At 44.7% G+C, this 27,397-nt stretch overlaps 2 protein-coding genes across 6 annotated transcripts in view; both read left to right on the forward strand.

Moving 5' to 3' along the window:
• Window positions 1-12,029, forward strand: part of usp48 (ubiquitin specific peptidase 48) — a 59,073-nt gene extending 47,044 nt beyond the window's left edge. For all 3 annotated transcript variants that reach the window (XM_072382961.1, XM_072382960.1, XM_072382962.1), the window contains 11 exons: window positions 4,601-4,723; window positions 4,854-4,915; window positions 5,187-5,297; window positions 6,054-6,184; window positions 10,038-10,144; window positions 10,246-10,353; window positions 10,581-10,763; window positions 10,841-10,966; window positions 11,052-11,100; window positions 11,190-11,216; window positions 11,321-12,029. In XM_072382961.1, the coding sequence (XP_072239062.1) occupies window positions 4,601-4,723; window positions 4,854-4,915; window positions 5,187-5,297; window positions 6,054-6,184; window positions 10,038-10,144; window positions 10,246-10,353; window positions 10,581-10,763; window positions 10,841-10,966; window positions 11,052-11,100; window positions 11,190-11,216; window positions 11,321-11,343 (1,050 nt within the window). In that variant the 3' untranslated portion in view covers window positions 11,344-12,029. The remainder of the gene's footprint in view (window positions 1-4,600; window positions 4,724-4,853; window positions 4,916-5,186; window positions 5,298-6,053; window positions 6,185-10,037; window positions 10,145-10,245; window positions 10,354-10,580; window positions 10,764-10,840; window positions 10,967-11,051; window positions 11,101-11,189; window positions 11,217-11,320) is intronic.
• Window positions 12,030-13,048: 1,019 nt separating this feature from the next.
• On the forward strand, window positions 13,049-27,160 carry zbtb40 (zinc finger and BTB domain containing 40). 3 transcript variants are annotated; one of them, XM_072382971.1, is made up of 12 exons: window positions 13,168-13,559; window positions 13,739-13,928; window positions 14,744-15,159; window positions 15,284-15,477; window positions 16,243-16,456; window positions 16,535-16,927; window positions 17,491-17,697; window positions 17,961-18,125; window positions 21,646-21,860; window positions 23,126-23,282; window positions 25,610-25,848; window positions 26,550-27,160. In XM_072382971.1, exons 1-12 carry the CDS (start codon window positions 13,490-13,492, stop codon window positions 26,772-26,774), a joined length of 2,685 nt encoding a protein of 894 aa, XP_072239072.1. In that variant the 5' UTR covers window positions 13,168-13,489; the 3' UTR covers window positions 26,775-27,160. The 3 variants fall into 3 exon arrangements, with proteins under 3 accessions (XP_072239073.1, XP_072239071.1, XP_072239072.1); XM_072382972.1 differs by lacking the exon at window positions 13,168-13,559 and adding an exon at window positions 13,049-13,145 and having other exon boundaries at window positions 16,243-16,927; XM_072382970.1 differs by having other exon boundaries at window positions 13,166-13,559; window positions 16,243-16,927.
• Window positions 27,161-27,397: the final 237 nt, after the last annotated feature.

The raw sequence follows: 27,397 nt of genomic DNA on the forward strand, positions 1-27,397 counted from the left end.
CACACGCTCCAATTTTTACAGGCGCGCTCCAACTGTTACAGGCACTCCAGCTGTTATTGGCTCGCAAGTTTCAACTATTACAGGCTCGCACATTCCAATTGTTACAGGCGCACTCCAACTGTTACAGGCGCAGTCCAACTGTTACAGGCTCGTGTGCTCCAACTGTTACAGGCTCGCGCGCTCCAACTGTTACAGGCTCGCGCGCTCCAACTGTTACAGGCGCTCCAACTGTTACAGATGCGCTCCAACTGTTACAGGCGCGCTCCAACTTTTACAGGCGCGCTCCAACTGTTATTGGCTCGCACGCTCCAACTGTTACAGGCGCGCTCCAACTGTTGAGGGCTCGCACGCTCCAACTGTTACAGGCGCGCTCCAACTGTTGCAGACGCGCTCCAACTGTTATTGGCTCGCACTCTCCAACTGTTACAGGCGCGCTCCAACTGTTACAGGCTCGCGCGCTCCAACTGTTATTGGCTCACACGCTCCAATTTCTACAGGCGCGCTCCAACTGTTACAGGCGCGCTCCAACTGTTATTGGCTCCTACGCTCCAACTGTTACAGGCGCTCCAGCTGTTATTGGCTCGCAAGTATCAACTGTTACAGGCTCGCACATTCCAACTGTTACAGGCTCGCGCGCTCCAACTGTTACAGGCGCGCTCCAACTGTTATTGGCTCACACGTTTCAACTGTTACAGGCGCGCTCCAACTGTTACAGACGCGCTCCAACTGTTATTGGCTTGCACGCTCCAACTGTTACAGGCGCGCTCCAACTGTTATTGGCTCTCACGCTCCAACTGTTACAGGCGCGCACCAAGTGTTATTGGCTTGCACGCTCCAACTGTTACAGGCGCGCTCCAGCTGTTACAGGCGCGCTCCAACTGTTATTGGCTCACACGCTCCAATTTTTACAGGCGCGCTCCAGCTGTTACAGGCGCGCTCCAACTGTTATTGGCTCACACGCTCCAATTTTTACAGGCGCGCTCCAACTGTTACAGGCGCGCTCCAACTGTTATTGGCTCACACGTTTCAACTGTTACAGGCGCGCTCCAACTGTTACAGGCGCGCTCCAACTGTTACAGACGCGCTCCAACTGTTACAGACGCGCTCCAACTGTTATTGGCTTGCACGCTCCAACTGTTACAGGCGCGCTCCAACTGTTACAGGCGCGCTCCAACTGTTATTGGCTCTCGCGCTCCAACTGTTACAGGCGCGCACCAAGTGTTATTGGCTTGCACGCTCCAACTGTTACAGGCGCGCTCCAGCTGTTACAGGCGCGCTCCAACTGTTATTGGCTCGCGCGCTCCAACTGTTATTGGCTCACACGCTCCAATTTTTACAGGCGCGCTCCAACTGTTACAGGCACTCCAGCTGTTATTGGCTCGCAAGTTTCAACTATTACAGGCTCGCACATTCCAATTGTTACAGGCGCACTCCAACTGTTACAGGCGCAGTCCAACTGTTACAGGCTCGCGCGCTCCAACTGTTACAGGCTCGCGCGCTCCAACTGTTACAGGCTCGCGTGCTCCAACTGTTACAGGCGCTCCAACTGTTACAGATGCGCTCCAACTGTTACAGGCGCGCTCCAACTTTTACAGGCGCGCTCCAACTGTTATTGGCTCGCACGCTCCAACTGTTACAGGCGCGCTCCAACTGTTGAGGGCTCGCACGCTCCAACTGTTACAGGCGCGCTCCAACTGTTACAGGCTCGCGCGCTCCAACTGTTACAGGCGCGCTCCAACTGTTGAGGGCTCGCACGCTCCAACTGTTACAGGCGCGCTCCAACTGTTGCAGACGCGCTCCAACTGTTATTGGCTCGCACTCTCCAACTGTTACAGGCGCGCTCCAACTGTTACAGGCTCGCGCGCTCCAACTGTTATTGGCTCACACGCTCCAATTTCTACAGGCACGCTCCAACTGTTACAGGCGCGCTCCAACCGTTATTGGCTCGTGCGCTCCAACTGTTATTGGCTCACACGCTCCAATTTTTACAGGCGCGCTCCAACTGTTACAGGCGCGCTCCAACTGTTATTGGCTCACACGCTCCAATTTCTACAGGCGCGCTCCAACTGTTACAGGCGCGCTCCAACTGTTATTGGCTCGCACGCTCCAACTGTTACAGGCGCTCCAGCTGTTATTGGCTCGCAAGTATCAACTGTTACAGGCTCGCACATTCCAACTGTTACAGGCTCTCACGCTCCAACTGTTACAGGCGCGCACCAAGTGTTATTGGCTTGCACGCTCCAACTGTTACAGGCGCGCTCCAACCGTTATTGGCTCGTGCGCTCCAACTGTTATTGGCTCACACGCTCCAATTTTTACAGGCGCGCTCCAACTGTTACAGGCGCGCTCCAACTGTTATTGGCTCACACGTTTCAACTGTTACAGGCGCGCTCCAACTGTTACAGACGCGCTCCAACTGTTATTGGCTCTCACGCTCCAACTGTTACAGGCGCGCACCAAGTGTTATTGGCTTGCAGGCTCCAACTGTTACAGGCGCGCTCCAACTGTTACAGGCGCGCTCCAACTGTTATTGGCTCGCACGCTCAAACTGTTACAGGCGCGCTCCAACTGTTACAGGCGCGCTCCACCTGTTATTGGCTCGCACATTTCAACTGTTACAGGCGCGCTCCAATTGTTACAGACGCGCTCCAACTGTTACAGGCGCGCTCCAACTGTTACAGACGCGCTCCAACTGTTACAGGCGCTCCAACTGTTACAGGCGCTCCAACTGTTACAGGCGCTCCAACTGTTTTTGGCTTGCACGCTCCAACTGTTACAGGCGCGCTCCAACTGTTATTGGCTTGCACGCTCCAACTGTTACAGGCGCGCACCAACTGTTACAGGCGCTCCAGCTGTTATTGGCTCGCACGCTCCAACTGTTACAGGCGCGCTCCAACTGTTATTGGCTCTCACGCTCCAACTGTTATTGGCTCGCGCGCTCCAACTGTTATTGGCTCACACGCTCCAATTTTTACAGGCGCGCTCCAACTGTTACAGGCACTCCAGCTGTTATTGGCTCGCAAGTTTCAACTATTACAAGCTCGCACATTCCAATTGTTACAGGCGCACTCCAACTGTTACAGGCGCAGTCCAACTGTTACAGGCTCGCGCGCTGCAACTGTTACAGGCTCGCGCGCTCCAACTGTTACAGGCTCGCGCGCTCCAACTGTTACAGGCTCGCGCGCTCCAACTGTTACAGGCGCTCCAACTGTTACAGATGCGCTCCAACTGTTACAGGCGCGCTCCAACTGTTACAGGCGCGCTCCAACTGTTATTGGCTCGCACATTTCAACTGTTACAGGCGCGCTCCAACTGTTACAGACGCGCTCCAACTGTTATTGGCTTGCACGCTCCAACTGTTACAGGCGCGCTCCAACTGTTATTGGCTCTCACGCTCCAACTGTTACAGACGCGCTCCAACTGTTACAGGCGCTCCAACTGTTACAGGCGCGCTCCAACTGTTACAGACGCGCTCCAACTGTTTTTGGCTTGCACGCTCCAACTGTTACAGGCGCGCTCCAACTGTTATTGGCTTGCACGCTCCAACTGTTACAGGCGCGCACCAACTGTTGCAGGCGCACTCCAACTGTTATTGGCTCACACGCTCCAACTGTTACAGGCGCTCCAGCTGTTATTGGCTCGCAAGTTTCAACTGTTACAGGCTCGCACATTCCAACTGTTACAGGCGCACTCCAACTGTTATTGGCTCGCACGCTTCAACTGTTACAGGCGCGCTCCAACTGTTATTGGCTTGCACGCTCCAACTGTTACAGGCGCGCACCAACTGTTGCAGGCGCACTCCAACTGTTATTGGCTCACACGCTCCAACTGTTACCAGCGCTCCAGCTGTTATTGGCTCGCAAGTTTCAACTGTTACAGGCTCGCACATTCCAACTGTTACAGGCGCACTCCAACTGTTATTGGCTTGCACGCTCCAACTGTTACAGGCGCGCACCAACTGTTGCAGGCGCACTCCAACTGTTATTGGCTCACACGCTCCAACTGTTACAGGCGCTCCAGCTGTTATTGGCTCGCAAGTTTCAACTGTTACAGGCTCGCACATTCCAACTGTTACAGGCGCACTCCAACTGTTATTGGCTCGCACGCTTCAATTGTTACAGGCGCGCTCCAACTGTTATTGGCTCGCACGCTCCAACTGTTACAGGCGCGCTCCAACTGTTTTTGGCTCGCACGCTCCAACTGTTACAGACGCGCTCCAACTGTTATTGGCTCGCACGTTTCAACTGTTACAGGCGCGCTCCAACTGTTATTGGCTTGCTATTGATAATATTACAAAGTAGACCTTAACTACAGTCTGTAGAGTGAATGCAGCAGCCTTGAAGATGACAATGTCGTGAATATAATGAGTATAATGACTCATAAATGTAACTGGAAATACATGTGAATATGTCTGTTGTTGCACACACAGATACATCGACAACATCATCAGATTTTACATACTTTGATCAATACTGAGATGGGCCTGTAAAAAAGCTGTCCTCCCTGTGATCATGTCTGCAGCCATATGACTGCGGCCATGTCAGGTTATAGGTTTGGCATTTGATTAGTGAATTAAAACTCTTTCTGCTTGTCTGTCCAGACTTTAGAACAGGAGGAAAAAGATAATGAGGCAGTTAGTAAGATGATGGCCCTTGACCAGAAGAACCAGCTTCTTAACCTCTTCCATGAAAAGAACAGGCCAACACTCACAAAGTGGCCTCAGGTAAGCACAAAGCAAAGTTTCATACTGCCAATTGTTGGTTCCAAATATCCTCAACACATTTAAATCATCCAAATCCAAATTTTCTGATTGCTGGTGAATACATTTATTCCTTTCTGCGTGGTCTCCCCAGGGCACAGATGTACTTTTCATTGTTCCTCTGTTTTTTGTGGATGAGTGGAGAAAATTCATCAGGTATGGTTGTCTCATCAGTGACGTGAAGAAAATGTTTTGTTTTTTTTCTTCAACAAAATAAAATTTGGCTACATACAATAAAGAGCAATAAAAGGAATGTGTTATGCTCACATTTTGGCATGAATATATAATGTTTGTTGGTGGTAGTGACTAAAATAATCTGTTATTTATTTAGCTTGAATGAAGGGCTTTTGATGCAGAATATATGTCTGTTGTATTGCATGTCAGTCCTCAAGATGGTCACCCCCCACTCCCTTTGTGTGTTGTTCAGGAGACCCACAAAATCCTCTCCAGTGTCTAATGTAGGCAACACTCTGCTGCTCTGTCCCCATGGGGGTTTCATGTTCACCTATGAGTCCCTGATAAATGGAGAGGCACAACAGTGAGTTAAAATGTGTCCTGTAACGTCCTCTTGTAAACAGTTTATGTCGCTAACACTGACTAATCATTTCTGCTCAAAAACTGTTGATTCTCACAGATGGAAAAGTGACAGAGAATGTTTTATTCCACAACCTCAGGCAGACTTTCTACTTGCAGCACAGAAAGGAGCACTGCTCGGTTCAACTGTAATGCAGTGCTTTCCATGCAGGCAATGATTTGGTCGTAAACAGAGATGACCAAACTTTGTCCCAGAGTCGTAGTTTACAAGGAAAACAACTGTCTTTTTGTCTCATCCTTTGTTTAGAGCTGCATGCTGATTGAAGGTTTTCTTTTGGAGCTGCACAGGTGCTGCGTTGTTTCTGAGAGTCACAGTCACTTTTTGGATCATTTGAATTAAACATAGTGAAAAGCAGCTCTTCCTTTACACCATGGGTCCAAAAGAAGAGCTGCCATCATGAGGGTCTTATGTTTAAAGTTTGGGGTCCAGTCAGCAAAGGAGCTATCTCCACAGATGTTTAGCCACAGCAACAGCTGTATGTGAAACACACACACACACTTTACCTTATAAACAGTGGGATCGCTCCCACATCTTATCCTCATCATTAAGTGGGGACTGTCTCGTCAGAGGGTTTGAATGTATTGATTAGTATCTGACCCTTTTCATCCATTAATGGTACAGAATGATGTGTTAACAACCCTGTTCTGAAGTCCAGTGTACACCTCTGTGTTCTCATGTTGTGCTGTTTGTCCTGCACAGTATAGCTCTGCTCTGGCCAAACGAATGGGAGGTGATCAGCAGACTCTTCATTGTTGATCAGCCAATATCAATCCATTGCTTCAAACAGACCACAACGGATGGTTCCACCACTCGTTACACCACTCAGCCTGGTAAGATTTCCAAGTTAGAGAAAATGGCTCACTGTTATTTTCAAATAGGTTAAACTTGGTTTCATATTCCACTAAATATCTATGAAAGAAGAATCAAACACTCAAGTTGTCTTTTTATAAAATGTGTATGTTGCTCCTCTGTGAAAGCCAGCCGTCAGCTTGTATAGTTTCGCTGCATGATGGATTCCAGGAGTGACTCTCTTTTACATTGGAAGAAGGCACACTGCCTGCTTTTACACTGCTGGTTGAGGCAGGCATGAAAGGCTGGATCTGTACGTCATGTTAACAGATACTAGCACCTTTCCCTGCCACATGACTTAGTTTTCTGATTTTACGGGCCACAGTGCATGTTAAGCATGAGGTGACAGAGACAGAAAAGTCAAAATAGAACTCTAGAAACACCCCCCAATCAGAAATGTTCAGTGCTGTAAACCACACCCTGCAGGTTCCAGATAATAGAAATTTACCACTTCCCTATCGGGGCTGTTTTTTTGGGAAAATTGTAAAAATAGTTTTGCGTCTGGTTCCTATATTGGAAAAGTAGGATGCGAGGAAAGAACCCATCAGTTAGGGCTGAAACGATTCCTCATATTATTCCAATAAGTCTATTACTAAAAAATCCTTGATGCAAATGATTTGCTCCGGTGCTTTGTTAAATCCACACAAGGCACAGGTGTCTGTTCCACTGTGACGCAGCAGCGCGCTGTGCACTTCTGGGATCAGCATGTTGCTACTTCAGCAGCGGTTTTCTGATAAATATGACTCCCCTTTGCTTTGGATTATTTATCTGTCAGTATACTATTCATGTTATTAGTGGATGGGCCTGATACGTCTCATTCTCACAGCCATAACACTGCATGACACAATTCATCAAAAAAAGAAAAGAAAAGTGAAAGAGCCAGGCTACTGTTACAGGGAGTCTGATTTCAGGATTATTTTAGGTCCAACAAGGGCCTATTTTCTGTCTAACACCTTTCAGAGGACCTGTCTTCTGCAGAGTACTACGATTAGGGAGACTGTGAGCAGAGCTCTGCTGTCACCTATGTTGCACACAGTGGGACAGTACACATTACTAGTATCACTAATAATATTTAGGGGCCCGCAAATCTCATCTGTTCATAGACAATATGTAGCACAAAGGAGTTAACAAAAGTAATAAAAACAGCAAAGTTGTCCACCTAGACTAATAGGTGTGTGAGTGTGATGACACTCCCAGAACGTGAAGCCCTGAGCCCCACTGTCAGTGTTGGGGAAAAGATACCGTATTTTCCAGACTACAGGTCACACCAGTCAAAAAATGCATCATGAAGAGGAAAAAAACATATATAAGTCGCATTTATTTAGAAATTTATTTCACAAATTGTCTCTGCAACATGAGGGGGGCCTCGTCCATGTTGATGAAGATATGATCTGGTGACTTGTTGTGTTCAGTTACCTGCTGTTCAATGAACTCACGGACACTGTCGATCTTGGCTTGGAAGTCTGCTAGCAGTTTCTGACACACGGTGTCCGTGCTCTGATGTAGACGTGGTTGCGTCGCATGAAGCGGTAACACCAAGAAGGCCCGCCTGCAAAAAGTCATTTCTGTTCAGGACGTAACTGCACCGTTGACGAGCCTCTCCCGACAGGACGTTGTTCCAGCACCCACCTGTGGACTCGTTCCTCCATCTCTGGCCATCTTTCTTTCAGCCAGCAATTAGCTTTCTTTGTTTTCTTCACTGCAGTAGGGCTGGGTATCAATCAAAATTTTTCGATACCGGTACCAATACAGATACCTTCACTTCGATACCGGTTCCTGAACGATACTTTTTTTGGTACCAATTTTATCATATCAATTCTAACAAAAAGGAAATTACATTACACATAACAGCACAAATCTTCAGTTTTATTTTTCAGCTCAGTATTTTTCCAATCCAAGCAGTTTTCTTACAGAAAAAATTAACAACAAATCATTTCGAGTGCAAAACAGTTGCAAACAGGTGACAGGTTGGTGTCTAATACTATCCTACAAACTGAGGATACTTTTCACTTAGCAGTTTTTCTTCAGAAAAATCAACATGTCTGCTTTCTGCACATATTAAGTTGCAGTAACATTGAGACACTGCCGGATTTCGCTGAACATTAATTTTCCTGTTAAAATCCCACACACTGCTCCGTCCTCGGTGCTCTTAGATGAAGCCGAGTCCAGTGGTGGATATTTTGAATTATGCCACTTGGGCTCTGTAGCGTCCACAGGCTGACTTGAATGCTGAGAGGAGGATGGTTGCGGTCCGACCTTCTTGCAGTCAAACACGGAGCAACTTTCTGCTCTTTAATTGATTTTGTGCAGGTCAAATGATTAATTAAATTAGTCGTGTTGCTGGCCTTAGCAGCGATGACTTTTTGGCATATATTGCATTGCGCACTATTGGCATCAAGCTTGGTGAACTGGAGCCGCGCTTTAGACCTCGATGGCGTTGTTTAACCGGTTCGGCGACACGCACACACATACACACAACTACAGCTCCCAACGCAGATGCACGTGAACCCCGTCTGTGGGCATAACCACATGTTCCTGCATCAAAGTGTAACGTTAATACAGCCAATCGAAGGGCAGCACGATCAGTTCTTGATCACGTGATTAACCTCTGGGCACTGAAACTTGGCACCGAAAGACTAGGCATGTTTTGATACTCGGTACTACCGAAGCATTTCGGTCAGTGCCTTAAAAGAACATGGTACCCAACCCTACACTGCAGTCAGATTAAGTTCTGCTTTTCGCCAGTCCCTCACAAGTTTCTCAGTCACTCCAAACCTTCTTTCTGCTGCTCAATTACCGTTTCTGGCTGCGCATTTTCCTACCTGCACTTTGTAATCTGCAGAATAGGATTTTCTTTCTCAGTTGTCTCTAAGTTAATGTTTCAGTGGCACAGGAGCAGCAGATAGTTGTCACAAGTCTATAGTGTCGTCTCGCGGCTGTAGATAGCAATGTTTACTCCTTGTATGAATTAACATTTAAAAACACGTCAAATTATATATATTTTTATATACAAGTCGCAGTTTTACATGCAGCTGTCTGAAGAGAGTCATTCACAATATTAAGAATATCAGCTTCTAACAAGTTATGAACTGATTTAAGTCAAGGTTGATTGATTTAAAAAGGCTCTTTGGGTTATTGGCATTATCTGTTATGCCTGTTTCATTTCCTCGTTGTATCTGATTGCTTCTTTAAGAATTTTCAGCTCTTCCTCATTTTTGATTTTTGGATTTTTTTGAGGGGCAATTAAATGCAGTATAAATCTGTCAACAATCAGATGACAACAGGCAGGTGAAATGCAGGTTGAAGTGTTAATGCAGGGTTAAGATGGGACCTGATCACAAAATGTCACACAGCTCTGGACAGACGGACTTGGAGGGAATTCCATTCAGGATCACCTAGGGGACCATTTTTGCGCATGTTTTTGGTTACCAGTGAACTAAGCGACTAAGCTTTGAATAAAACACGGGCAGCTCCTTTTGTCTGGGTCACGATCCTCACTGGAACAACTGAGAAAAGAAAGGAGAAAGCAGAAAAACATTGTGTGGACACTGAACCTTTTGTTAGTAGAAGACTCGATTTCATGCCACGGTCATGTTAGAAGCATTCAGTGTGATGATGAGACTGTACTTTAATTGGATGAAGGTGGGCTTTGTTACTATTGAACCACATTATATTAAAACTGCAGTTATGTTATTCTCTAGAAATGCAAATTATGAAAACACACTGACAATATTGAATAGAATTTATTTGTTTTCTGCTTTTTAAGTTACTTTGAAACACCAGTAGGTGTTGTTTTGACCATTGTTAATTCATTAAGGACGTTTGTATATTTAGATTTATGTTGGGAGTGCAGAGAGAGCTTCCTTTTCCAGCAGCAGAGGGACCTCAGAGAGTATACTCAAGCAACTATCTACATCCGCAAAGTCATTGAAGACACAAGGGTATGAACCAACAGTGAACAGATTTCCAGCTGTAATGTTCAGAACCACAGATCTGTGTAACCGCTGTAGTTGATGAGAATTCAACAGTGTTCTCTCTATAGATGATAAAAGATGCTACTCCAGAACTGAATGCCAGCAGCTCTGAGGCAGAAGAGGAAAGAGAAGAACATCCAAAGGTGGATGGAGTGAGGGATCCAGACTTCAGTCAGGTGATCACACTGTAGCGCTGTTCTAATGGGTCCCATGGCTCTGATGTCTCACATCTAATTAATTTACATAATATGTAGCATTGGAAAATGACAGAATATCCTTAAGTTTCCTTCATCAGTTGTGCAATTCAGCTGCATTATCAATCATTCTTTTGAGCTCTAAGACTCAGCTTAGCAAATATGATAAATTCATCTTCTACAGCTAATAATTACATGCTTTCTTTTAGTCACAAGATGGTGCAAAAAGGCTAAAGTTGAGTGTCAGCTGTGCAACATCAGCAGCTGCTCCTACTGTGACTAATCTAACCAAACAAGGTGGAATCAGGAGAAGCACCAGGCACAGGAAACTCCGCGGAGAGAAAGCACTCATTGTTTCAGCTAATCAGACACTAAAAGAGCTGAAGATACAAGTGAGACATTCACAATCCAGGATACATTGCTGCACATAAAAGATACCGCACTAACTCCGCTTTGCTTGTGACTTTAGATTATGCACGCCTTCTCTGTGGCTCCATTTGACCAGAACCTCTCTATTGATGGAAAAAGTCTGACAGATGATTCAGCCACACTGGGCAGTCTGGGTGTCATTCCAGAGAGCATCATCTGTCTGAAGGTATGCTCTACTTTGATATCATGATAGATCTTTACACAGAAGTTTTCTTCGTCTATAGACACATTCTTTCCATTTTGTCTCACAGGCTGATGAGCCAATAGCAGATTATGCTGCGATGGATGATGCCTATCAGGGTAAGTGGCATCATGTTTACTGCAGCTGTTATTATTATGAATTTTCAAAAAGATATGTTTTTTTAAAACACTTTGTATTTCCTACACAGTGAGAATGCCTGAAGAGGGATTTAAAGGTGAGCATTCTTCTTTTTATGTGAAAAGTAGAACGTTGGTATCTGTTTATCTACACCAGTGTTTCAGATGTGTGGTAACTACCCACATTTTTCTCCCTTTCCAGGCACAGGGCTTCTTGGGCACTGAGGAAACTTGTGCTGGTGCCATGACTTATTTGGATGGACGACAGATGGAAATTTTAAAATTGCTTGAATTTGGCGAGTGTCTATATATAAATAAGTGCTTTAATTTTTTATTTTTTTGGGGGGGGATTAGGTTTTCTTCAATGAGATGTGACTATGTTACAAAGCATCTGTTTTCCTCTGCATAATGTTAGCTGGCCTTCAATATTTAAAGTTTGGAGTTACTCTGAAGGTCCGTATGGTTAGTATTTCACACTTTAATGGCAACAGGTTGAAGACACCTGGTGAAATCACCTGTTGTACTCTGAGGCTTGGTTTCAGTTTAAAGCCAAACTTTATGACTCTTAAATTATGGCAGAAGAAAAATGCAAGACAATGTTCTGTCTTTTCATTATGTGGAAGGTTGTGTTGTCACTGCAGCGTTTACAGGTTTGTTAAAAGAACGCACGAGTAACTGGTAATTAATACAAATATAACTGCTCTTAATAGTTAGATCATTTATTACAGCAAATGTATACCCATATACTCCATGTGGTTAGAGATACATTGCTACACGGTATGTGTTGACGCCAGTTGCTGTAGGTTTGAGCAACGCAAACTTGAATTGGATGTGAGAAACAAGGCAAGCAGTGATATGTCCTGTTCCTTTGACTGTTCTTTCTTATGGACAATAAAGCTATTTTCAAGGCACCGTGTCCTCACATGATCACTAGTGCTTGTATTAATAAAAGTGAGTTATTTTGGCAGTTTGTGTAGTCGGGTAGTGTTCGTCACTGCTAAAACACATTTTTGCATATTAAGGTGTTCTTTCAATAACTGTCGGGGACTCTTTTTTTTTTCAAAACAACACTCGTAGTACTGAACCAAATTGCATACAAAACTATCTAATTTTTTATTATTATTATTTATTCTAATCTGATCATCTCCTTTAGGAATCTAATTATTTATATTCATCTTTGAACTACATGGTTTGGAGACACATTAGTGGTACCACCATTCATCTACACCTGATCCCAATGTGAAAGAGAGGCCGATTGTGATTGGAGCTGCATCAGACCAGACAACCCTGTAATCGTGTCCTTTCATAGTTCAACAGCTTCTGCTTCATGGCAGACACCTGAAGGATTTTAGCAGCACACACATCTAATCTTCTGCAGATGATGGACCTTAATGGCAGAAATTGATTGCATCTCTAAACAAGCCAGTATTGTGCAGAGATCTGATCTGAACCCCTATTAAAATCTGACCCACTTTTTCTGTCCTTTTTGGGAAAGTAAACCAATCATAATACAGTCAGAGAGTCAGAAATGTGTTGTGTCGAGTCTAGTGGATTTAATGAGTCACAGTAATGATAATAAAAAATGTTTTTATGTTGAAACAATTTAAATGTGTTGGGTTTTTTACTTGCAGTGGATAGATTCTGTTTAATGTTTGGCAAATATGTTGGCTTTCCTGAAGTTGGGTATCAGGGTTTGTAACGCCAACTTCGCGTTCGGTAGCCACTCACTAAAAAAACCCTCCACAGAGAAGTCGTCATAAAACATAATATGCTTGTAGTGGCCTTTAGATTAGTAGCGGAATAGAATGAGTGTAATTAGAACAGATAATACTACAAAGGAGAGAATTAATGACAACTGAAATAACCACAGGACATTACTGGGAAAAAAGGCTTCCCACACCGGAACGGTCTTATTTGTGTGCCGCACCGCCGTCGCCATTTTCAAAATGACAAAGCTTTATTGCGCACACTGAAGTTGTTCAGCAAAGAAGTTTAAATAAAGACACGGACCTTTTGAATTGTTCAAGGTAAATACATACCCGGTGTGGAAAGTGCATGTCGGCTAGGTTCGAGGGGCTCAACTAGCGAGAAGAGCTTGTGTATCCCAACGCGTTTCATGACCAGAACAGTTTCCAGTGACCTTATCTTTAGTCATTAGCATCTTTAGCTAAAGCTAGAGGTTTACAGACCGCTTTAAGCTGGCGAAAGACTGAACATGAAATCCTCGATGCTTACAAACTGGAACACTTTATTTGTAATGTTGCCGAGATGAAGAGTTTGAAAGTGACGACGGCGCATTTAATGTGAAATGAAAATATATAAATTCGGGATCACTTTCCATGAACTCGCATTACTCTGATTAATATCTCCAATGTTCCAAATGTATATAACTGCAAAAGAGCACGAGGGCCTCATAAATGGAAAAGAAAACACGAGAGGAGGTTATTTCCTTTATTTCTACAAAAAAAAGTCAACTTACCCAGAATAAAGTTTGGCTTCAGATAAAAGATTAAATTCTAAATGTGAAGAAAAATATAAATAATAAAGCCTGAATTAAACCAGGAAAACAAAAGCTGCCCTGTCCTTCTCAGTCGTGAATTTGACTTGATTTTGTCTCCAGAACAGAAGAGGCACTCTCCCTCCAGGCCTTTAATCAAAATGATGGAGCTCCCCAACTACAGCAGCCAGCTGATGCAGCAGCTGTGGGCCCTGAAGAAGGAGGGCCACTTCTGTGACTGCACCATCCTTGTGGGAGACAGTCATCACCGAGCACATAAACTTGTGTTGGCTGCCTCCAGCATGCTCTTCAGGTAGAGTGAGTCTTCAAAAGATGAATAAAAAAAAGGTGATTTGTTAAAGTCAGAAGCTTCCAGAATAATCCACCAGACCTTAATTTATTATCAACTGCAACTTTCAGTCTCTGAGGGTCAGTGTTTAAACTTAAGCATGTGACTAATATGACTGTAGATTCGAATATTTCACATCATTTTAGGCTTTGTATGGTTACTTTAACGAAGACTCACAGTAGTTATCGGGTTGATTGGTGGGACGAGATTAACTATGTATCCTGAGGTGAGGAGGTGGTTAATGGAGTTGGATTGTTAGTTTGGAGTTTTTATTAAGTACCGTATTTTTTGGACCGTAAGGCATACCTAAAATCCTTTAATTTTCTCAAAAATCTACAGTGTGCCTTAAAATGCGGTGCGCCATTTGAATGTATGAATTAATTCTGCTTGTGCTTTCTGACCTAGAACCGATTTTATGTGGTACAAAAATCTGTCAAAATGTTTTAGCACTGCTTTGATAAACTATGAAGCTGCACTGCTTGATGGTTTGAGCATATCAGCCACCGTAGTCATGAGCCTCGCGGAGTAATACGATCTGTGCTTCAGCATTAAGATGTGAGCATTCATTCATTAATTTTCTATACCCGTTGTCCCAAAAATGGCTCCTGTTAAGAGACATGCTTACGAAGCGGATTTCAAAATTATTGTGAAAGAGTTTAATAAAGTTTGACTTATTTGAGTTTTGTTTAATTTAATACGCCTTATAACCCGGTGCGCTTTATATCCCGAAAAATACGGTAGACATTTGACCAGAAATAAAAGCCTCTGAATTCTGTTAGGTCCCTCCTTGATGGCTCAGACACCATCTCCATCGACACCACTGTGGTTTCCTCAAATGAGTTTGGCTGCCTCCTGGACATGGTCTACACTGGCAAGTTGCCTCTGGGCAAACACAATGCTAGCCGCATTGTTGCTGCTGCAGACAGCCTGCAGATGTTTGATGTTGCTGTTGGCTTTAAAAATGTCCTCACCAATCTAATGAACCAGCAACCCCCTGTCCCAGTCCATTCTACACAAACCACAAGCCTCACCAACAAAGCCCAGAATATGAGCCCTGAAGGCTCAGCCTCGGCAAGCAAGAAGGACTCACCATCAGACAAGATGGAGACGAGGAAGACACACTGTTATGATGGTAAAGACAACGAAGAAGAACCAGCGTGTAAAGTAACCTGTGTGGAGATTTGTAACATCTCAGGTGTGTTTCAACTGCTAACTTGACAAAATGTGTTGAAAACATCTTTCTGTACAGCATAGTTGTTTTACCTAGTGCTATCCAACACATCACCCTGAAAACAGCTGGACTCCATATGTGTTTACAGGGCTTAAAGAAGACACATCCTCAGGGAGTTCAGTTGAAGAAAACAGTACATCATCACCCAGTGTGCCCGGTGCTTCTGGCACTGGCCTTCTGCAACATTCCTCTCTAATTGTGGAGCTCTTCACTAACATGTCATCTGTCCCAGAGCTGTTGAGCCAGGCAGCACACAGCAGCCTGCATGAGCAGGACAGACAGGTACAGCAGGTTGAACCAGTCTCTTCTAATGAATGACTTAGATCGTAAAATATCTTCCTGTAGAAGTAATCCTTTTCTCTCAGCCTTTGACCTGTTTATATCTTCCTTTTGTGTTGCATTCACCTCTACTTTAACTACATCTTCTGGACTCCAGTGTGTAGCTGTGATATATTTAAGTAAACAGCAGTGAGCTCTAGATGTTCAACAGACTGATATTCAAAAATGCTTATTACAGGGGATCAAAATGGTTTGTGTATGCTATTAAATTGGTGCGGGGAAAAAAGTTAAATCTGTAAATTCTGTAATAAAAACTGATATTTAAAGCATAGGCCAGTGAGCAAGTCAAGAAAATGAGTTATTTAATGGGTCACATAATGAATTTGGTCAAATGTACCTCCATTTCCCGTAGAGCTTTAAAATTGGAGGTAAACCAGAAGGAGGCAGTGTTAACACATTTGAGCTTCAAGAAGTCTTTAGATTTGTTGGTCTGAATTATGAGTTTCATTTGCAGCAGCTTAACATTCAAAAGGAGAATTGGGAGTATAGATTAAATAGTTTGGACTTAGTTTGATATTACACTTAACATTGTTTCAAGAAGCAGCCAATTAAAACCAAACAGATCAGATAGCGTTTTAGCTTGTAGAAAGAATGAGATTTTTTTTACATCATGAAAGTTGAAACAGGCCTGTCAGTTTTTTCTTTGCAGTTGTCAGTAAAGGACCCTGCAGCTGTTTGAGATGTTGTGCTCCTTCCTGCTCCTGTCAGGCAGTGTGTCAGTGCTGTGAGGAGGTCGATCTCAGCTCAGTTCCGGAGAAGCTGATGAACAGAGCAAGGGATGGAGTCATCAGTGAGGGAGGGCTTCTTCAGCTGCTCCGTGCTATCAAGCAGAAAGCGCCGTCCTGCTTTCCCACACCACTGCTCTCTCTGCTGGAGGATGTGGAGGGGAACACACAGCGGCCGGATGGGCATCACACTGAAGGTGAAGATAAATACTTTTTCCCTGTTTTAGTAGTCCTTCTCTTTTTTCACAATTCAAACCTTTCTCTATCTTTGACAGTTGACTCAGAACAGCAGAATAACTCCAGAAGTGAAGAAAAGGTGGAGGAAGTGAAAGAGATGAAAAACAGTAAAGAGCAAGAGGATGAAAGAGATACAAACGTGACTGCAGACCCTTCCTCTCCTCCCCCATCATCTCTCCCAACCTCCATCTCCAAGCGCTACTCCTGCTGCTGGTGTAAGAAGGGTTTCGATTATAAGTGTCGAATGCTGGCCCATATAAAGCGCTGCTCCATGTCCCAGGAGTGTAAACAACAATGTCCACTGTGCCCCGCAAAGCTGGGCAGCCAGCGAGCTCTTCAGCGCCACCAGGCTGAGGTTCACCGTAACGCCACACGGGTTAAGAAGAAGGTGGCCTGCGACCTCTGTGGGCGCACCTTTGCCCACCCGTCAGGTGAGAGCAGACTAATCAACACCTGAGAACACAGGCGTGCTTGCCCTGTTTAGTCGAACTGTTAACATTAGGCATTTTCATTGGGTAGCGATATTTGTTCAGTCTTGAGGATAAAGAAAAAGCTCATCTAGCTGGCATTACTAAATACTGAACCCAAGCCATGAAAACCATTGAATGCATTCTTTTTCTCTCATTCAAAGGCAAAGTTGTATTAATTAGAGAATTAGAAAACAGTGTTACTGCTATAGTAGCTACTATATAATAGATGTAAAATTACAACTCACAAAGTGTTCGCCTGCCATTGGATCAGTATCCTGCTACTTCAAATGATACGAGTTTCTGTCCATGTTGTCTACTGAGAGAGTTCACCTGTGTTACCTGCTGACGCTGTGTGTGACATCATCAGCTAAGTTGTTGCTAACCTACAGAAACAATGTGACATGCGTGTATAGTAAATTAAGTGAATCCAGAATCTGAAGGGTCTGCATGGCCTACGATTGGTGGACTCTACTGAACCACATCCACCCCAAACTACACTATATATTGTATCCATCATATTTCAGGTATGATTTACCACAAACGGACTGAGCACTTTGAAGAGAAGCCGTTTGCCTGTGAAGAGTGTGGGGCAAAGTTTGGTGCCAAGTCATCTCTGAAGAATCACAAGCGACTGCACACAGGAGAGAAGCCATACCACTGTCAGCACTGTGACATGAGTTTCAGTGTGGCTGCTGCACTAGCATATCACACCAAGAAGAAACACTCTGAGGGTAGGACACACTCCAGATGATTGTGATATGTCTAGGCATGTCTTAGGAATCATTTCAATTAGAAAAGTCGGATTTTTTACGACCTCTGACTGTATTTTTTTTTTTTTGTAATGTAATGTAAAAATTCATCTTCCTTTTCCTAAAACATTCATTCTTTTATATAATTTATAGCCCGAATCAGAACAGTTATATACAAGGAAAACTGACTACTGCTATTGAAGGCTTCTTTGTTGCATGTCTGATGGTGTTTTATTTGTCTCCAGGGAAGATGTATGTGTGTCAGTACTGTAAGGCTGTTTTTGCCCAGTCCATCGAGCTGACACGTCATGTACGGACACACACTGGTGACCGGCCTTATGTATGTCGGGAATGTGGAAAGGGCTACAGCCAAGCCAGTGGACTCACCGTTCACCTGCACACCTTCCACAGTAAGGAAACACCAGGAAGTCACACTCACTGTAAAAGCTGCAGACCTCGTTTTGCTGAAGAGTATGAGTCATAAATACTAAATGAGACAAGTGGCCATAGGAGGTTCATTTTATTTTTCGGCCTTATGTAACACTTGTTCAAACCGCAGTGGTACCACACAGACTGGAAAGGTACCCCTTTTTATGAAGCATGCAGATTGCTTTAAAAACATTAAAACTAACATTATTCTGAGTATCATCAGATCTATAAAGCAAAAAAAGGGTCCCGCACTGTTGCCAAAGAGTGTGTGGTCCCAGATGAAAAAGAAGCTGCGTCCACCCAGAAAGCAGCTTCTAGTCCTCTGACTTTGCTCCACACTTTGAACTATCGATTCATTAATCAAAGAAATGAACATTCAGAGCCTCCTGTGAGACAACAGGCTAGTAATCAGGATAACATGTGGAAACAGCATCTCCTTCCAGCATAGAGCAGTCCCACTGTTTATGAGGTGACGTTATGAAAGAAGGAGTACTGTGTGTGTGTTTCACATACAGCTGTTGCTGTGGCTAAACATCTGTGGAGATAGATAACTAGTTTGCTGACTCGACTGCTTAAACTTTAAACATGAGACTTTCATAAAGGCAACAGCAGCACGAACCACACGGTGACCCACCGGAACCATGCAGAAAGCACACGGTGACCCGCACTAAGCACGAACCACACGGTGACCCGTGACACGATACAGAAACCACACGGTGACTCGCGGCACGAAGCACAAACGGCACGGTGACCCGCGGCACGAAGCACAAACGGCACGGTGACTCGCGGCACCATGCAGAAACCGCACGGTGACCCGCGACATCATGCAGAAAACACACGGTGACCCGCGACATCATGCAGAAACCACACGGTGACCCGCGACACCATGCAGAAAACACACGGTGACCCGCGACATCATGCAGAAAACACACGGTGACCCGCGACATCATGCAGAAACCACACGGTGACCCGCGACATCATGCAGAAACCACACGGTGACCCGCGACATCATGCAGAAAACACACGGTGACCCGCGACATCATGCAGAAAACACACGGTGACCCGCGACATCATGCAGAAAACACACGGTGACCCGCGACATCATGCAGAAACCACACGGTGACCCGCGGCACGAAGCACAAACGGCACGGTGACTCGCGGCACCATGCAGAAACCACACGGTGACCCGCGACATCATGCAGAAAACACACGGTGACCCGCGACATCATGCAGAAAACACACGGTGACCCGCGACATCATGCAGAAAACACACGGTGACCCGCGACATCATGCAGAAAACACACGGTGACCCGCGACATCATGCAGAAACCACACGGTGACCCGCGACATCATGCAGAAAACACACGGTGACCCGCGACATCATGCAGAAAACACACGGTGACCCGCGACATCATGCAGAAAACACACGGTGACCCGCGACATCATGCAGAAAACACACGGTGACCCGCGACATCATGCAGAAAACACACGGTGACCCGCGACATCATGCAGAAACCACACGGTGACCCGCGACATCATGCAGAAAACACACGGTGACCCGCGACATCATGCAGAAACCACACGGTGACCCGCGACATCATGCAGAAAACACACGGTGACCCGCGACATCATGCAGAAACCACACGGTGACCCGCGACACCATGCAGAAAACACACGGTGACCCGCGACATCATGCAGAAAACACACGGTGACCCGCGACATCATGCAGAAACCACACGGTGACCCGCGACACCATGCAGAAACCACACGGTGACCCGCGACATCATGCAGAAAACACACGGTGACCCGCGACATCATGCAGAAACCACACGGTGACCCGCGACACCATGCAGAAAACACACGGTGACCCGCGACATCATGCAGAAAACACACGGTGACCCGCGACATCATGCAGAAAACACACGGTGACCCGCGACATCATGCAGAAACCACACGGTGACCCGCGACATCATGCAGAAAACACACGGTGACCCGCGACATCATGCAGAAACCACACGGTGACCCGCGACACCATGCAGAAAACACACGGTGACCCGCGACATCATGCAGAAAACACACGGTGACCCGCGACACCATGCAGAAACCACACGGTGACCCGCGACATCATGCAGAAAACACACGGTGACCCGCGACATCATGCAGAAACCACACGGTGACCCGCGACACCATGCAGAAAACACACGGTGACCCGCGACATCATGCAGAAACCACACGGTGACCCGCGACATCATGCAGAAAACACACGGTGACCCGCGACATCATGCAGAAAACACACGGTGACCCGCGACATCATGCAGAAACCACACGGTGACCCGCGACATCATGCAGAAAACACACGGTGACCCGCGACATCATGCAGAAAACACACGGTGACCCGCGACATCATGCAGAAACCACACGGTGACCCGCGACATCATGCAGAAACCACACGGTGACCCGCGACATCATGCAGAAAACACACGGTGACCCGCGACACCATGCAGAAACCACACGGTGACCCGCACGAAACCTGAACTACACGCTTCCTTCGCAGGGTTCTGCTGTGGACACCCAGCTTGTTCAATGTTTTACGGACAGTGGACTCACGAATACAGAGGTTAGCCAGTTCCGATGACACCTTTATGTCTTTGGCTGTCACTCTGGTTTGTTTCTTTACCTTGTTGATGGGTCTTCGTTGTGCTTTTGGGCTCATTTTGACTGGGCGCCCACTTCTTGTTCCCAAACTTTCCCCATTTGTAGCTTGTTTGCTGAAGTGTAGACTGTAACACTTTGTAACCCTTTCCAGCTTTATGGAAATCAACAATTCCTGATAGTAGAGCCTTTGAAAGCTCTCTTTGACTAGGCATGGCTCACATAAGCATATTCTTCTTGTGTGACCCAAACAAATTGAGTGTTTTTTATCAGTCAAAGCGGCTCTAGTCCATACCTCCAAACTCATTAACTTAACAACACTCAAGGTATGGTAACACCTGACTCCAATTGGCTTTTTGAGGTCATTAACTCAAGGGTTCACTTGCTATTAACACTACCATTTTGAATGTTGAATGAGTGTGTTCAGTAAAGACATGAAAGATCAGAATGATCCTTGACTTAGATGAAGATCAAATCACAGTTTATGACTGATTATGCAGAAAAACATTGCATACCTTTTCTCACCACTGTGTGTAGCTCACTGGAAGTGTCTGATGTGTCCACCAATAAAAAACTATTTATTCAATGTTAACATCATTACTGATAGATGTTTTGGGAAGGAACATACAGTTTACCCTAGGAAACATCAAACTGCTTATTTTATCTTAAAAGAGGAGATTAATATTAAAGGATTTCTTTTTTGGCTCTGTGTTTGAGAATCAAAATAAGTTCACCTGATTTTCTCTCTCTCTGAAATAATTTCCTATAAAATAAAACAGATGTTTGGTCATTTTTGTAATTTGTCAGTTTGCGATCAAATCATTTTCTGTTTTCTGCTGTCTGTGGCAGACCTGTCAGAACCCCACGACTGTCAGAAGTGTTGTCTCAGCTTCTCTTCGTTGGAGGAGCATCAGCAGCACATCCAGGAGTTCCACCCAAAGGAGTTCCACAAGTGTTCCATCTGTAACAAGGTGTTCACCAGTGCTGCACTGCTGGACAAACATAAAGGCACACACTCTGGAAGCAAACCCTTCAGCTGTGAACTCTGCAACAAGTCATATCAGGTAGGAAGAGTGAGTTCACCTTCCACGCTCTCATCTGATGAACAGTTTTACTGTATGTATCGAAACAAAATCAAAGCCAGAAACTATGGCGACTTCTGAAAACTCAAACGCAACACCATAACTCAAAGGAAAAACCCACAGTGTTAATGTAAGAGGTCCGCACTTATTTAGTCCATTTTTAACCTCTGCTCAGTTCTATAAATCACCTGTATGCCTCATACATTACTCATACATGCAGCACCTTTTCTCCATCATACTCACAGGGGAAAATGTCAGGGTCAACATGTGCTCAGTGTCTTGCTCAAGAACACTTTGAACACTTCAAAAACTGCTTCATACTTGGATGAAACTCTTGTAGTCAGTGACTGTCTGAAATGTGGAGCCCGTGAACATGAGTGCTGAGGACATCATGCCTTCACTGTCGCTCGCTGGTTTCATGACAGATTCAGGAGATGAAGTGTGTCATTGCATTTAGTGTGTGGGAGCTCTTAATAAGTAATCCACAGAGGTGTAGATACCCTAAAGGCTTAAAGAAGAGGTAGCAGGGGAAAAAAAACCTATCATCACATTACACTGATCTTAAAAGCCACTCTCACCCACAAACATCTTGCTCTCCGGTGCAATGTAAAAGTTGCAAAACCACAACTGAAATATTCCCAATGATGGTGAGTTAATCTGCTTATTAAAAACGGCTCATGCTGGATTGACGTGTGTATTTGTCCATGTTACGTGATACGTGCACGTGTAAAACAACAACACTTGCTCACGCGTCGTATATCACTCTTTTCGTGTTAAAGGCTTGTTGTTCCTGGACAGAGGGTAAACTCAGTTCTACTGGCAGTGACGGAGTTTAATCAGCCTGTTTTAGTGGGTGTTCCCATGTTTAAAAAAAGGGTTAAACACACTACTTTTGGTATAAAAATGGCATCAGAGAAGAAACAGTCATGTGGTCCTTTAATGATGTTAATGGGTTCCAGACTTTGATAACTGTCTAAGATTTACATCCAAGTGTTAAAGGTAATCCTCATATTCATCTTTATCTTAGTTTGTCCAATTACTTTGCCTGAGCCTGTGAAAATGTGGGAACTTATGACTTTAATTCCTAGATGGATCATATCTTTATGAATCCATTTGAATTAAAGTCTACACCTCAATCAGGTCTTGGTTGCTTCATTTCCAGCCCACCCTGTTGGTGTACACATGATAAATGATGATCAGTCCAAACACTTATGAACGTGGCTGCATTTTTCTCTTTGTTGCCATAGCAACTGTCGGGCCTCTGGTACCATAACAGGACCAACCATCCAGATGTGTTTGCCAGCCACAACCGGCAACTCAAGACCCTGGTCCAGTGTGACATCTGCTTTAAGTTCTTTCCCAGCGCTGCTAGCTTAGTCAAACACCAAGCTGCTGAGCATCAAGGTGAGGACAACACAGGCCAGGATATTCCAGAAAGTGCTTCACACTGATGCTCCCCACCCAGTACCATCAGCTGAAATTTGTGATATGAAGAGAAGAGCTGTTTAGTGCCATTTTCTTTATTGCTGAATGCTACTGCTAATGCTGTTAGGTCCATCATTAAAATACAGAGATTATTGTGGTATATCAGGGATGGTCGCTTTCAAACAGCCTGTGTGTAGATGATGCAGGAAGAACTCTGCTGACACAGACTTGGTCGAACACAGAAACCTTTTATTGACAACCAGGTCCGTATCAGAATTACAGAATGATGCATAAATCTTTTTAAGTGGGCTAAAGCGTTCCCCTATTTAGTAGCCCTGAAGAAGTTCCGCGTCCCCGTCTCCATGCGCACGGCCAGAAGACAATGTATACATCTATAATGAGCCTCCCCTGGACGCTTTCATGCATTTGGAATGTGTTTTCCTCCAAATGTCCATATTTGACTCTATGCATCTCTTGCTTGGGACAAAGTCTATTCTCTGAGCGACAGGAAGCCAGTGCAGAGACCTGAGCACTGGACTAATATGGTCGTAGTTCCTGGTTGTAGTCAGGACTCGAGCAACAGCATTCTGGATGTACTGCAGTTGTCTTACAGCCCGTTTAGAGCCCAGTGAGCAGGCTGCTACAGTAGTCCAACCTGCTGGAGACAAACGCATGGATTAATCTTTCTAAGTCTGGTTTAGACACTTTGATTCTGGCAATGTTTTTTAGATGGTAAAAAGCTGCTGATGTTATTGATTTAATGTGGCTGTTAAAGTTCAGGTCTGAGTCCGTTGTCATGCTACAGGTTATGGGGTGCTGCTCTGATGCTCTTCTGTAAAATCCCTTCCAGACCTTGTTTTATATTTAGAATGAGTTGGTGTGTTGTGCCTTTTATTCTGCAGGTGTTTCAGTGTTAACCTTAAATAGTTTCTTGAAGTTTCTGTCCCTGTGATGGACTGGCAACCTGTCCAGGGTGCACCCTGCCTCTCGCCCGTTGACCGCTGGGAAGTGGGTACAGAACCTGGAAACAGTTTGTCTTGTGAACAGTCACTTCTCTGATCTCTGCACTGTCCACACCAACTAACCTTTCTTTAGAAGGGAAATCTAGGAGCCATAGAAAAAATTATTAGGATGAAATGGAAAAATTCTCCTTTTAAGACTTTTAAGAATCATAAAATCTGTTATCATGACTTTCAGGTTGTATCCAGTCGTGAGTTTTGTGACTTTAGGTGGTGTTAGAGTAGGCTTTGCTTTTAGTTTCATCTTTTTTTTTACTCGTCTATTAAACCTCTAAGGTGACTGGTTGGTTGGTTGGTTGTTGCCAAACCTGATGGTGGGCACCCAAGGTTAAGTGAGCCGTCAGGCTGAGGGAGGGGTCCTACAGAGCTTGAGTAAACCGTGGGACCCCGACAGGCCAAGCAGAAAGCTGCTCAGGCAGTGGTGGAAGCAAAAACTTGAGTGTGGGAGAAGTTTGTTTCGGCTCTGGAATCACTTTTGGTCAGCCTAAAAGAGATTCTGTCAAACCATCAGATGTCTCAAGTGGGGGAAGTGATGCTCTGCCAGCTGTTTTTACAGTGAGGGTGGAGTGCTGCTGACTATGATTAGGAATGTAATCCAGCGGACTTATACGCCTTCCACCTCGAAGGGAGAGGTAGGGCACTTTGGGACACGCCAGATATGTCCAACATGGCCTTGGGGCAGAACCAGCACTCACTGGAGAGATGTCTCCCTAAAGAGGTGCAGGAGGGAGTATAAAGAGGCAGAAAATGGTGGGATGGATTTGACCTCTGGTTGAGGGTACTATAGCTTTTCCAGTGAATTCTTATGACATTATTCAAGTTGTTGTCTGAACACATGATTATATCATCAATATACATTTAGACTGTGCTAATGACTTCAGAAGGAGTTAATTACTTCTAGGATGGGCCACGCCCCACTTCTTCTTTTAATTTAATTTAAATTTTTCAATGTCAGTCCATAACATTGAGTTATTTCATGATACCCTAATTTCTTAAAGATCTTTGGCAGTCATTTGGACTACTGTCAGTATAAGAACAGGTCTGTTCACTGTGGGGAAAAAAAAGTGATTTATAGGGCTTAAACAAGGTTTAGATGCACAGCAACAGTTGTAGTACGATGCCCTCATCGTCAGATATGAGATTAAAGCAGTAACGAAATTTAGTAACTTTATAGCCCCACTCCACCCCAATTTCATACTGTGATTTCCCAGTTGCAACTGAAACAGTTAATGAACATAACAATGCTTCCTGTTCTGTCTTCACTGTTCTTGTGTGTCCTTCTTCCAGACTCTGAGGCAACAGTGCAGTGTCAGGACTGCAAAGGTATCCTGGGTGGAGAAGAGAAGATACAGGAGCACATCTGCAGTCAGCATGTCAGCCAGAGCAGTGAGGCATTCAGTTGCCCCCTCTGCTCTCTGATCTGCGTCTCCCAGATGGAGCTTCAGGAGCACCTGCTCTCCTGCCACATGGAAACACAGCAAGAGCAGGAGAGTGGAGAGGAGGAGCAGCCCTCCACCTCATACACAGTAAGAGCGGTGTCCAACAAGCTCATCTTAGCTGCAGCTGCTACAACTGTGTGAGACTCCTCTGTTAGAAATGTTGGAAGATGATCAGTTGATGTGTGGAAGAGGCTAACGAGGCTGTTATTTGACAAGGTTAAAGATACAGTTACAAATTATATCACTAATATTTTATATGAAATATTACATATCAAATAATGTACAAGATATTTAATGTTAGTACAAAGGCTCTGTGAGGATCCAGATAACAGTAACAGATAACATAGTGCTTTTTTCCTCTATCAAACACTCACCCAAGGACACTACAGCGTGTAATATGGTGAACCTGGGAACTGAACCACTGACCTTTCAATTGGTAGCCAGCCACCCTCCCTCCTGAGCTGCAGCCACCCGTCTTCGCTGGTGATATAGTTGTGGATCTGTTGCTTCCCTTTGTTAGTGTCGTTTTAGGTGGACAGTAAAGAAAAGTTACATTTTCTTACCTCAGCACCGGCACCTGCCAATCTTATGACATGTGTGATCACATGACAGATTGCCTCTACAGTTCCAAACATCGGGCGCACCCACAACTGAATATCAAAGTGTAAAAGCAGGACTAGTGATGTCTCACCGGGTTTTTCTTTGAAAAAAAAGGGCAAACATATCGCTTTCCACCAACAGAGCAGTATCATTTGACCTTGCATATTTCACCTTCTCTGTCCAAACAGGTGATTTCAGCAGATTCATCTGGAAACAGAGAGGAGGGGGCAGAGTCCAACATCCTGCCTGAAAAGCAAAGGCAGCTAGCAGCTGGCCAGCAGGTGCTTGTTGCTCTTACAAGTGGAGGAGAGGGTAGAGCATCGGGGGAGGTGGTGGAGGTGAACATTAATGACCTACTGAACAGCTCCATCACCTTCATCTGTGAGGACAAGGTGTCAGGTTCTGAGTCCTAACGGGAAATTGTTTAAGGACCTCTCAGGACACTGAGCGGTATTGGTCTTGGTTTAGTCCTCCAGGTGATTTCTTTAACATTGTTTTAAATGTTTTTTTCTGAGGTTGATAGTGATATTTAGGCCATAGAAAAAAACAATATTGCTATATTGGCAATGAGATGATGAAGGCAGAAAGTCTTCATACTGCTAGTTTCTTCTTCTGTAAATGTACAAATTGCTGTTTCTGTCAATTCATTGTGTTCTTCATTTGTGTGACTCTTTAATGGCAGGTGGAGAAGTGATGTTTCTTCCATTCATTCGTGTAGTTTTCTGCTATCTCATTAAGTTTTCTTACACTTGTTTGTCCAGTTAACCAGAAACATTAAATTACACCAACAAAATCAAAATGGGAGTTGAGATGTGTTTATTTGATAACTGTGGAAGAATCACGAGTTGATGAGAAGCATCAGAAAAATGCAAAGAAGCAACCTGCATTCAGTCAGAACTCTGAGTGGACTCGTACAGCAGAGAGGCACTGGTGCATGGTGGTGTGGTGGTTAACACCGCGGCCTCACACTGACGAGGTTCCTGCTCCGACTCTCAGCTGGGTTCTATCGGTGCATTTCTCCTGGTCTCATTTGTGA

This window comes from Leuresthes tenuis, unplaced genomic scaffold (assembly GCF_036924035.1).
Source record: "Leuresthes tenuis unplaced genomic scaffold, fLeuTen1.0.hap1 SCAF_3, whole genome shotgun sequence".
NCBI lineage: Eukaryota > Metazoa > Chordata > Actinopteri > Atheriniformes > Atherinopsidae > Leuresthes > Leuresthes tenuis.